The 13457-nt window shown below is 36.4% G+C and overlaps 1 protein-coding gene across 9 annotated transcripts in view; it reads left to right on the top strand.

Annotated features, from left to right (window-relative positions):
• The window catches only part of ABLIM3 (actin binding LIM protein family member 3), a 163193-nt gene that overhangs the window by 56497 nt on the left and 93239 nt on the right, over window positions 1–13457 (top strand). For all 9 annotated transcript variants that reach the window (XM_031953687.1, XM_023506410.2, XM_031953690.1 and 6 more), the window contains exon 2: window positions 5303–5440. In XM_031953687.1, the coding sequence (XP_031809547.1) occupies window positions 5303–5440 (138 nt within the window). The remainder of the gene's footprint in view (window positions 1–5302; window positions 5441–13457) is intronic.

Here is a 13457-nt window from a genome sequence, read left to right as displayed (position 1 = left end):
ATAAGGAGGTAAGAGCTCAGGGATCAGGGGACAGTCAGGAAAAGTGCTAAGAGTTAGGAAACTGAGTGTCATGTATAAAGAACAGCAGAGGCCAATGTCACTGAGATGTAGAGGATGTGGAGGGAATAAGGTAGAAGACTGAAAAGATAGGAAGGGGGTCTGGTAATGGAAAACTCTGAACAGTAATCAGAGAATTATGTATTTTATATATTTTATCCTGGAGATGATAAAGTATTTATTAAATATGAGAGTGACATTGTCAGAAATTCACTTTAGAAAGATATTTGGCAGCTGAATGGATAATAGATTGGAGTTGAGAGAGACTTGAAGTAGGGGGATCAACAAGAATATTGCAGTATTCCTAGAGAGGTGATGAGTCTGTGACAATATCAGAGGAGAGAAGGGGAAGGACATGAGAGATATTACAATAGCAGAAACAAGATTTGAGGAAACAGATTGGATATGAGTGTGAGAATGAAGATTAGAGTACTACACCTAGTTTGTGAGTCTTGAGTTTGCAAGATTAGGAAATTAGCTGCACCCAATGCAGTAATAGAGAACTTAAAGAGGGAAGGTTTTGGGGGAAAGATAATGAGTTCAGTTTTGGATAGGTTGAGTTTAAGATGGCTATAAGATTGCCAATCCAAAATAACCAATAGACAGTTGAAAATGTAAAACTGGAGGTCAGATAAGAAGTTAGAGTTGGATAAATAGATCTAAGAATCATTTACATAAGGAAGATAATTGGATCCATGGGAGCTGATGAGGAAAAATTTAGAGGGAGAAGAAAAAAGGGCCCAGAACAGTCTTGGGAGACATCCAGAGCTGATTAGCACAATCTGAATGATCCAGCTAAGTAGCCTGAAAGGAAGTAATCATATAGGTAGGAGAATCACAAGAGTAGACTGTCACAAAAACCTAGAAAAAAGAGAATATCAAAGAGAAGAGAATGATTAACAGTGGCAAAGGCTGCCAAGAGGTCAAGAAGGCTAAGAAGTTAAAAAAAAAATTAGATTTGACAAAATATTATTTTAGCTATTGTTATTATAATTATATGTATTACATATATAATTACAATTATATATATATATATAATTATAATATTTAGGCGCAGCTAGGTGGCGCAGTGGATAGAGAACCAACTCTGAAGTCAGGAGGACCTGAGTTCAAATGTGACTTCAGATACTTAAACACTTCCTAGCTGTGTGACCCTGGGCAAGTCACTTAACCCCAATTGCCTCAGGGGAAAAAAAAAGAAAAGAAACGAGACTAGAGGGAGGGGAAACTATTCCAGACTTGAAGAAGGATAAAAAGATTTGCAAAAATTGATGTGGTGAGTAGGATAGTGAATTTATTGGGGAGCTATAAAAATTAATTTGTGGTATTAGTAGAGACTGTTTAACATAAATCAGTAGTGGATGTAGTAAACATGGTTTCATGATTTTTCTCCATTTTCACACATAAGTAGAAGTAAAAGCAGTGAATTGTGGAAGTAATCCAAGACTGAACCTTGACAGGGCCAAGTTGATGATAAGATAAAGAGGCAAGGAACTCAAGAGAGGAGGCCAACATAAAGTTGAACTGGTTCACCAAGAAGTTAAGGTTGGGAAGGGAAGAGAATATAGATGGTCTGCTACATAACTAACAGGGAGTATATTAGAAGTTATAGTGAATATGAAGAACAAGAAGAATATGAGGGGATTCAAGGAAGAGGGAAAAGTGAAGTCACAATTGATTCTGATCTAATGAAAGAACTTCAAAGTTCATGAATATGGAAGTGGAACACTTGTAAGTGATGGCAAGATCAAGGATATGACCATTTCAGTGGGTGACTGAAATTGGGTGAAGGAATAGCTTGCTTATCTGCAATGAGTAAATTGAAGAATTGGGAGAGTGAGGTATTTGAGGATATTTTAATATGTATGGAAAAAACCTCTCTTAAAACACCAGTCGAGAAAGAGAGACTTCAAAGAGGCACTAAACTTGTTAAGTGAAGGAAATTATTCCAGAGGTTGGAGACAACAGCCAATAGAATCTTGATTAAGTGATAAATATGGATTGAATTAATCTCAGAGTAGGGGAGGTTACCAAGTGATGGTGGTTAGATACTAGAAATGTCAATAGAAAGCAATGAATATTCCAATCCTCTACCATCACCTGTGAAGAATCTAAATAGAAGTGCAGCCAGTGCTGAAAAGGGTGGCCAGGGAAGCTATGTCATAATTAGGAGGCAGTTAACTGGGGGCAGATAGAACACTGGATTCTAAAACCTGAGTTCTAAACCTACCTCAGAGACTTATTAACTGTGACTTTAAGGTAATTCTCTTAGCCTGTCTGCCTGAGTTTTTTTCTTTCTGTAAAATAGAAACAATAATAGCACTTACCTCCCAGCGTTGTTATAAGATAAAATGAGATAATATTTATAAAATACTTTTCAAACTTTCAAGTGCTATAAAATGCTTGTTTTCATTATTCTTATTCTTCCTATTCCTATTCTTATTATTATCAGGAGGGATCCTAGTTTCAGTGAATGTAAGGCAATGCAAGGAGTGGAAAGGGAAAAAAATGTTAAGATGAAAATTAATTTGTTATCTATGGAACAGGAATTCCAGGGAGCTTAGGGGAAGGAATAGGTAACTTTAGAATGGGATGTTGAGTTCCCATTTAAGGAGAACAGCAGGAAGGAGGAGGAAAGGAAGAAAGTAGTTTCTGAATATCTTGAGATCTTACAATATGATTAATTTTTGTGAATGTTCCATTTGTTGAAATTGGGACATCATCTCTCATATGGAGGCTTTTAGATTTGAGGGACCTTGTAGGTCAAAACTATGGCTCAGAAGCTGCCCTGAAAATATTCTCATTTATCATCAAACAGAAGACACAGTCCCATTTCTCCCATTACCACCACCACCAAAAAAAGGTATTTCATCAAACAACATGACAAATAAAGTGATAGAGGAAAAATTCCTCCATGGGTACTTGGATTACACATTCCTACAATATTAGACTTTCAAACATGATGCGACCCCTTGATTGGCCAAAGGAACTGAAGCAAATACTACAACCCTAACCCTCCCTCCCCAATAACTTGAGATCTTCCCCCTACATTTTGTCAAATATTTTGCCCAAAACTAGTTGGAATAATTACTCACATTTCTTTAGCAATTTGAGGTTAATAAAATACCATATTTTCTCCATTATACTTCTATGAAGTAGGTAATATATGTTTTTATCATTTTTGAAGGGAACACACATGGAGAAAAAGTAAATATATATATATATATATATATACACACATATGCATACATACATATACATATATCTATGTATTTAAACACATTATTAAGAGTATATACCAGGAACTTTTGTGGCTAGAGTACTACACATGGCCAGATCAAATCACAGTTTATACTATAGGATTTTTGGTGTGACCTTGTGTTGCTATAACAATGCTTTATTGATAATTGTATCCTTTTTGTCTTCTGGATATGTTGTCTCTAATGAACAAGTCTCCTTTGCTGAAAATGCCAGACACTTTATTTTCTCTGCTGGGTATCTCATGGTCACCAAGTTCCTCTCTATTACAATTTCTTGTGCTCCCTGCTCGTCTTTCCCAAGGTGTAGTGACTATAAAATTTCCCCTAATAAGAGATCAGTAATCCTGGGGGTGGACAGAAAAATCAAGGATTTTCTGAGAATTAGGAAGCTCTTTGGGGCCACAATCAAGCCTGTGAGCTAGCATACCTTTAATTAAAGGACACAAAATAAAAAGCCAGTCAGAGTACTTCTAAGGTAAGATTAAGTCTGTCTATTTGATTGCTGTTGTCTGGTGCTCATTCAAAGTCTGAGACAACTTTTTTGACTGCTTCAGAGCTTTCTCTTTATCTCTTGTTTCAAGTCCCTGTAAGTATCCTCTGCCCGTTCAAAAATTATGCTAGAAATTGTGCGAAAACAAAACAGAAATAGTAAAGGAGGGATGTGTGTGTATATATGTGTGTGTATGTAGGTAAGTAGGTCACTCTTAAAATCCTCTTTGAAATACAAATATATCTGAGTAAAAACAGGGATAAAAGCTAAAGAAAGTGGCAAGGCTATTTCACTCTAGCCTATTGACCCATTTATCTATATAGAATCACAAAAACTTATCAGGCTATAAGGTCTAACCTAGCCTCTAAAGGTATTCCCAATGTAATATAGAAGACTAGTGATCATCCAATTTCTAAAATGAAGAACTCTGGTCTTTATGTATATCAAATGAGATAATATTTGTTAAACAGCACTTATCACAATGTCTTAAACATAGTAGGCACTATACAAATGCTTATTCCTTTTCCTACATTTGTTAGTACTTAGTGGGCACACAGTAGGTGCTATATAAATGCTCTTTTCTTTCCTTTCCCCTTATATCTGCAGGTATTTAGTATCATAATTGGCACATAGTTGGTGCTATATAAATGCTTGCTCCCTTCCCCTTTGTCTGCTAGTGCTCAATACAGTGGCTGGCACATAGTAGGCAATTAGTAAATGCTAGTTGACTGACAGAAATAAAAACTTATTAGTTTTTGTGCTCTACTGTCTTCCTCTATTCTATATTTGAAAAAAAAAAGTACCTTTCCCATAAAGAAAGAGGTCTTTCTGCTACTATATTCAATCCATCAACAAGCATTTATTAAGCATTATTATCAGGCATTCTTGAAATAGTCTCAAGAATTAAGAAGCTTCTATTTTATCAGAGGAAACAATATGTGCATATATAGGTCTTTGTAGATGAAATAAATTCAAGGTAATTTGGAGGAGTGAAGTTATTAGAAGATGTGGGAGGGGGTTTAAGAAAGGATTTGTGTTGAAAGTGGTTCTTGAATTGGGTTTTGAAGGAAAACTAGGAGTTCTGAAAGATGAAGATAAGAGAGTGAATGGAGATGGAAGATGGAGTGCTATGTGGAAGGAACAGTAAGAAAGCCAGGTTGGTTGGACCAGAGAGTATATGAAAGAGAGTATTGTATAAAACATTCCCCTATCTGTCCCAACTCTGGGAAAGGACAGGTCAGATTAATGGTGCTGGGGGAATATTCCCAGTATTTGTTTATATAGTCACATGACTGCTTCCTGTAAACAATAGATAATCCAAAGTGTGACTAACCAAGGCAAGAGGAGATTACAAGTTTGATTGTGGTGCAGTGGGTTTTTCCTCCTGGGAGCCAGTTTCCAAGGCTCTGGATGCTAGTGTATAAATTTTTTATGAAGAGAATTGGCTTTAACTGATCATGACCCTGTTTTGTTTTTTGTTTTTTTATTTTCACAGTTCCTTATCAGCAGAACCCTTACAACCCTGGAGGAGGCACCAATGTAATCCAATGCTATCGCTGTGGAGACACTTGCAAAGGGGAAGTTGTCCGAGTGCAAAATAACCATTTCCATATCAGGTGTTTCACCTGTCAAGGTAGGAGATCCAGTTCTATTGCCCAAACTCCTAAGCATGATGAAACCCCTTGATAAGCCAGAGGAGCTAAAGCAAACATTGCACTCCTCCCAATAACTTGAGGTCCTCCCCCTATATTTTCTCAAAAATTTAACCCAATCCAACAAATGGGAATAATTTCAATTTGAGGTTTATAAAGTACTATGTTTTTTCCATTATGCAGCAGGTAGCTTCTAGCTTTTGCGTCTTCTAAGCTTTAACAGATAAGGAAACTGAGACTCACAGAAACTACTCAGGCTGTCATAACTAGTGAGTAATTGAGTCAGGATTTGAATTTAGGTCTCTTCATTTTAAGTCTCATGCTCTTTCTACTGTGGTCTATTTTCAAACACAAAGGAAGGCTGAAAGGAACTTCTGAGTGTGAGATGGTAGGATCTAGGGCATAGGGAAATTGATTATCTTGAAAGCTCAGATTATCTAATTTAATTAAGAGCTCCAAAATGCCATGATTTAATTAATGGAAGTACTTCTTTCATCATGCATATGACACTTTAGTAAGTGGCACTTCATAAGTTAATGGGACTTCAAAAGTTTATCAAGTAGTGGTCAAATCAAATTCAGGATCCTTCCTTGTCTTAAAATATCAGATGACCTTTAATAACTAGATGATGGATTTAGAGAGAGGGAGGACCTCTGGATCCATCTTGTTTAATTCCCTTTCTTTATGGATGAAGAAACAAGGTCCCATAAAGCTTAAATGGCTTATATAAAGCCACACAGATATTAAGCATCAGAGCTGGAATTTGTACACAGGTCCTCTAACTCAAGAACTAGTGAAATTGTGCCAAATCCTGTTTTAAACTTTGGATTAAGATTTTTGGTCTGGCAGATTCTTTTCCTTGAGGTTGGGAATTATTCCCCCTCTATGAAGTGTTCCTGTATATTCTCTATTCAATAACACTTTCTCCTCTCAGACCTTACATAACATTTTGTTTTGCTCCTCTCTAATGCACTTTTTTATGCTTATTTCAATTTGTGTCTCACCTCCTCTCAATCCCACCAAATTATAAACTCTATTAGGAAATATATCATGTCTTATCTAAAATTCATTATCTTCCCAAAAAAGGCCTATAAATCTTAGGCACTCAAAGTATTTGTCCAATATTGAGTGAACAGGAGGTGACTGTAAGAAGAGTTGGGCATGTCAGAATGAAGGTCTTGAGTTTTTCCTTGTGATGTTACTTGGCTAAAACATTTTTGCCTTCTAATACTTTACTCATTAATAAGCCAAAAAGACCATAGATTTAGACCTAGAAAGCATTGCAGAGGCCATCAATCATCTCATTTCGCCAATGAGGAAATAGAGATTTAAGTGACTTTTCCAGGGTCACTCAGATAGCAACTGGCAAGACTGAATTTTGAACTATGCTCCATGATTTAACTTATGCATGTACTTAACTTCCTCCACTAACTTCTATGTGTAGTAACATATAAATGGAATTCACGAGTTGCTGTTAACAGAGCAATTCATCTGTTAGTGGTCATCCCTTTAATAATGCATGTTTACCTCAGTTTGGGCTAGTCTTCAAACAGCAAGGCAGAGTCCATCAACAGGCCTAGTCTCAAAGCTTTTCCAGATTGTTACAGCCCAGCCAAGCTTGTGTCTCTACATATTTTTTGAGAACCCAGAAGCTCTTCCTCATCACAGAGAGGCAGTGGAAGAGAGTTATTTAACATCTGGGGGGAAAATAACATTTATGTTGTTACACTGAATTGATAGCATCTGGTAGATCATAGCTTCTGGGCAAAAAATATGGATGTCTCTGAGAACAACTGTTTTCTGGATAATTTTGATTTCCTTCTCTGACAGTAACAATCTTAGGAGGTTTGGGATAAATAGGAGCTATGTCCCATGTTAATTTTATGAAGTGTTTTGATTCAGAACAGATGGATTGTGGATTATCCATAATCTTTGTGGCTGATGTTAGGATTCATAGAATCCTATTTGAAAGAGACATTGGGGAGTTTTCTGCCCAGCCTCCTAACCAATGCAAGAGATTCTTTTACAGCATCCTCAAAGAATGGTCAACCCAGTGAACCAACTCATGAAATAGCCTAAATATTTAATTTCCAGACAGTTCCAGTTTTTAAATTCTTCCTTATAGTAGCTAAATCATCTCTCTCAGTTATCTCCATCTACCAAATGCAGACATCTATTCTCAGACCTAGAGCCTAGGCAAGTCCTTCTGGAGCCCATTTTCATCAGTGACTCCTGCTTCTAGTCACCTGGCCAGCCTAACCCAGACCTCCCATTTTTTTTTTTGATTCTGTAGACCTACACAGACAACCAAAATCATAAAGAACTAGATCTAGGGCTAGCAGTGACCTCCAAGACCATGTAGTCCCATCTCCCCATTTCACAGATGAGGAAACAAAGACTTAGAGAGTTTTAGTGATTTATCTGAGCCACACAGGTAGTGGTAGAGCCTGAATTTGATCTTAGGTACCATGTTCCTAGTTCAGTAGAAAAGTGCAGCACTCTTTCTATGGTACCATGCAATTTCCTCATGAGTGATCACCATTTTCTTAGAATTACAGAAGAAAAAGTACATTTCTCTTGGACCACTGTCTGAATTAGTGACCCCTAGGGAAACATTTTTGATTACAAAAAAGAGAAAGCTTGAACCAATCATCTTATTTTAGTTCTTCCTTATGGAGGCAGGCAGAACAAATATAAATGAATGCATAAATGGAAAAATCACTTATTAAACACTTATTGTATGCCAGTTACTGTGAAAAGGACTTGGGCATACAAATGCAAAAACTAAGGCAGTTGCTGCTTTCACAGAGCTTACATTCTAATAGGAGAAGAAATCTAGTGAAAAGTGGTGTGTCTGGTTTGAGTATTTGGTTAGGAGAACCACAGGAATGATAGTCATATGGAAATTGAATAACAAGGCCTTTCTAGGACTAATAGAGTTGTTTTGATTACTGCTCCATATAACATCCCTTTAGGTATTTGAAGGCATTGGTCATGTCCTCTACTAAGCTTTCTCTTCTTCAAGTTAGCTACTCCATGTGGTTTTGAGCTTGGTCACTTTGTTCTGGAGATGCTATGCTGTGCAAATATCCCTTCTAAGATCTGGTGCTCAGAATTAAGCACAAAGCTTTAAGAATTATATGAGCAAGAGAGAGGATACTAAGATTATCAACTTCTTTGTCCTAAATAATAAGTTTCTGTTAAAGCAATTTAAGACATATAAGAAAATTACAACCCCCTATCACCTCATTGATGCTGATAAGCTTGTGGTCAATTAAGACCTGGAATCTTTTCATGTGAATTATTATCCGTTCTGGTCTTCTTCATCCAAAGTTGATGTCTGTTTCCCATATCCATCAACCCCATGCAGCCTTTGCAGCCAATAGACATTTAGGAAATATGTATTAAAAATCAATTGATTCCGCCTTAATTGAATAAATTTTAGAAAGTTAAATTATCACAGAAAAATCTCACAATAAGTATATTAGACATTAATTTTTGTAATGGGCTGAGGTTTGAGTTGATGCATTGAGGTCCCAAGTACCTGAGGCTAAATAGTAATTGGGCTATACTCTATTAATATACATGATTGGATAAAGAATGGTCCCTGCCCACTCTCTGTGCAAGTCCTGATGTGTTGTATAGGAAATGACGATTTTGGTGGGTCGAGACAGAGAGACAGGAAGAGAAGCTGGGAGAGATTGGCCTGGGTTCCATACTCCTAGCTGCTGGTATTGCGGCTGCTGGTCTAGCTAGCTTCTTGACTCAGCTGCACACATTGCTATTGCCCATTCTCTTCCACCTCCGATCTGTCTTCACTGAGAATAAAGACTGACGATTTTCCCCTAACCTGAATTCCTGACTCCGGCTGATTTTAAAATATGCGGTCTTCACAAATTTTCTATTTTGCTTGACCTTTATTTGTGGTTCTCTTTCCATTTGTTTACACAGGCATCATCCGTGTAAAATAATTAATAGTAATGATAACAATAATTCACATTTTAATAGTACTTTGAATTTTACAAAGTGCTTTTCTCATAGAAACATAGATGTAAAAATGAGAGTCCATCTAGCTTAACCATTTCATTTTTCAATAATGAAGAAACTGAGGCACAACAATATGCTGTAATTGACCAATGATCATTTGGGTGGCAAGTGATGGGACCGGGAATAGAACCCAAGTTCTTTGATACCACATCCATTGCTCCTGGAATTGCTTCAAAGTCTAAAAGAGAAGTAATGTGAGTTCTAATATTCACATTTTAAAGACTGGAAATCTGAGTTACATAGAGATAAAAGAAGAGCAAGCAAAAAAACAAAACAAAACAAAACAAAACTCATAGATCCCACAGTCAGTGATTGAGACCAAATCCAATCTCAAGTTTGTTGACTCCTGATCTTACTTTCTATTATTTCTTGTCAACATTAAAGGGAATAAAGTTGTGATGATAACTTAATTCCATAAAAACATCAAGGCACAATGAAAAGAGAATGCTCTTTTCCTTAAAGACTTAAAGCTGAAAGATACAAGTTTGTATTCCAAATCTTACATTTCCTGGCTATGTGACATCTAACATCTCTAGACCTCAGCTTCCTTAGCTGGAAAATGTGATAATAATATTCATACTATGAACTTCATGGGTTTGTTGTGAGGAAAGCTCATTATAAGCTATAAAGTGCTATAAAATATTTTATTTTTATTAGCAATAAAAATGTTATAAATGGGAAATTGGTTAAATGATATTATAGGGGTTAACAACTTTATAAAGTGGTTTAGTTGTAATTCACTAACTATATGCTATGAAATGATGGTGTTTGGGGCAAGATCATAGGATTATATACAGAATTTAGTCTGTAAAGAGATCACCTGATCCAATTCTTTATAGGAGGAAATGATTTGTCTACAGGTCACAAGAATGAAACTCAATGTTTAAACTCATGTTCCCTGATTACAAATCCAGTTTTTTTTCTCATGTTACAACAGAGCCAATATCTGTCTATTCCAAGAAATTATTTCCCAACTTTTTCTCACACACACATATACGTGTGTGTGTGTGTACACGAATAGAGACATGTATGTATACATATATATGCTTACTTGATTCTCACAACAACTCTGGGGGGGTAAGTGCTATTATTAGTCTCATTTTTCAGATGAATAAACAGGCTTGAAAGAGGTTTAAGAATTTGCTCAGTTCAAGAGTATAAGAGTTTACCTACCTGATAAGTGTTTGATTCAAGATTTGAACTCGGGTCTTTGTGGCTGCACCACCCAATTTCCTTTATTTTCTCTTTCTGCTTGCTGGAAAGTAATAGTAGAATCACCCTTCCCCCCCTTTTCACTTTCTCCCTCCAGTGTTAAGTCACTGATGCTGTGTTCTATGGTGACTGGGCTCTCTAGCTTTTGAATACCAGACACCATGATTTCTGAATCACACAAGAGACTCTACAGCTATCTTCATAGGTGTCTTAGGGTTGTCAACTTTTTAACCCTTGATGTGCTCTATGTGTCTAAGACTACAGGCAAAATATCAGAGTTGCAAGAGGCCCAAAAACCTACTTAGGTGATAGAATGTGAGAGTTGCATCAGAGATGATTTAGTCCGATCCTCTCGCATGTTAAATTTAGGGAAGCCAAGTCCCTGGGAGGCCTAGTGATTCAACCCTAGCAAAACATTATCAGGAACTACTTGTAATTTTTGGTGTAATTTTCAATTGTTTATTTTGAGACTTTATGTTATTTTTTGAGAAAAAATCAAAATTCTTAAGGCTCCTATAAGATCAGATTTGGGAATCACAGAGTTACAAAGAGTTGCTTTTCTTCCTATTTATGCCCAAGGGTTTTGACTTCTTTGGGTAATTACATGTTTGTTATTGTGCTTCACATGGCTTACAAAGCCTTTTTACATTCTTTAACTTATTTAATATCTATACAATCACAGATATTGAAGAAGGCAGGGATTCTTATTTTTATTTTACAGAGAGGGAAACTGAGACCAGAGTATTGAAATGACTTGCCTGAACTCACATAGCCAGAACTCAAAACCTGATTTCTGGATTCCTACAGAGCTGAGACTGTATTGGATTCTCCTATATTGCCTTGCTTTTTCCAAGACTAGTTTTGACTCCATTTTTAATATTCAGTTGAACAAATTTTTACTGAGCCTTTGCCCACGTGCAAGATATCACATTAAGCATTAGAAGTGGGGAAGCAAAGATAATGTTTAAATAATCATGCATAAGGAATAAAAGTTAGAAAACAAGGAAAAAAGGAAGTGTTACTAGTGCTACTTTGTAATTGACATCAATTTGGATGAGGAATGCAACAGAGTAAGCTTAAATCAGAAGACCTGAGTTCCCGTCTTAGTCTGTCATTTGCAAGTTTGATGACTTTGGGAAAGCCACCGAAGCACTCTGTAAGTCAGTTTCCCCAATAAAATTAGGGAGTTCTTACATTACAGATTTAGAGCTGGAAGGGAGCTTTGAGAAATCTAGGCCTGTCCATCCATTTTATAGATGGGGAGGTTAGAGGAGTGAAGTTACTTGTCTGAGTTCACACGGAAAGCAAAGGGCAAATAGGATTGAAATCTATATTATCCCATTCCAAATCCAGTGTTCATTCACTGTACCACATTGCCTCAAAGTGAGACAGGGAGAAGCTAACTACATTATTAAAGACTCTCTTTCATAGCTAGCACAAAGAAGTAACTTCTATCACAGTCCATCTCCAAGACAGAAACAACCAAATCCTCCCCAGCTATTGAGATCCTTCCCCCATGAGATGCCAAAGGGACATGGCTATCGCCTCCAAAGGAAGATGGAATCAAAAGTCTCAATCCAAGGCTTGAAACTCATCAGATTAGCCAGGGAACTCTCCCAATCAACACTTGGGCAAGTTTTTTAGCCTCTCTAGATCTTAGTTTCTTTATTCTTAAAACAAGAGATTAGACTAAATGATCTCTAAAATCCCATCCTGCTTGAAGACAATGATTTTATGCTTCTCTGATCCATCTTTAATACAATTGATAAATAGCTTTATAACCATGCTGTTCCTACTCAGAAACTTTCAATAACTCACTATTGTCTTGAAGACAAAAGGCTTGACCATCTATAACAACTCCAAAATACCTCTTCAATCTTCACTTCACTTCACTTTCCAATATACTCAATGCTCCATGCAGAGTGGAATTCTAGTTATTTCTAGAATTCTGTATGCTACCTGATCCCTCTCTGCATGGGTACAATAATCTCAGTCACAAACAACACACACACACACACACACACACACACACACACAGCACTAGAATATATTTTCATTTCATCTTTACTTTCAGAATATTTCTCTCTCTTCAAGGTTGAGCTCAGATACCACTGTGTAGCCTTTCCTCATGACTTTTTTACTCCCTGATACATCCCAGCTAAAAGTATACTTTCTCTCCTCATGTTTCCTGGGACATTTTGTCTAGATTTTTCTTTTGCCCTTAATGACTATTGGTACTACTGGTATCTGGTACTGTATTTCTCAATGTGCATGTCATAACTTACCTAGGAGAATATAATCTTTTTGAGAACAGGAATTATGTCATGTTTATCATTGGGTCCCCAGCACCTAATAGAATTTCTTGTATATATAGTATGAATATAATAAATGTTTGTGGAATATAATTGACCTGTTATTTCATGTTCAAGTTCTAAGGTACTTTCTAATACTAATATTCTTCTGGTTTCCAAAATCTCTGTAAATTTTAATAGTCTTAGATTCCTGCCAGCCTTTCCTCTGCCATCTCTTAATTCATAGAAGAAGCTTTACTTTCTAAGGTTTATAGGCTTTGGTCCTTACTGTTATAGGCGGAATTACAGTTTTATTTTTCTTTTTAAACCTGATACCACTTTGATGAATGATCCCCACCATTGTCTTTTCACTATCTTTAGCATATTGCTTTATTTGCTTGATTTATCTTTTGTTCTCCACATTTGCCTTAATTAAATTTTATTTTGC

Source organism: Sarcophilus harrisii, chromosome 2 (genome assembly GCF_902635505.1).
Source record: "Sarcophilus harrisii chromosome 2, mSarHar1.11, whole genome shotgun sequence".
Classification (NCBI taxonomy): domain Eukaryota; kingdom Metazoa; phylum Chordata; class Mammalia; order Dasyuromorphia; family Dasyuridae; genus Sarcophilus; species Sarcophilus harrisii.
This window is presented reverse-complemented; position numbering and strand designations above follow the sequence as displayed.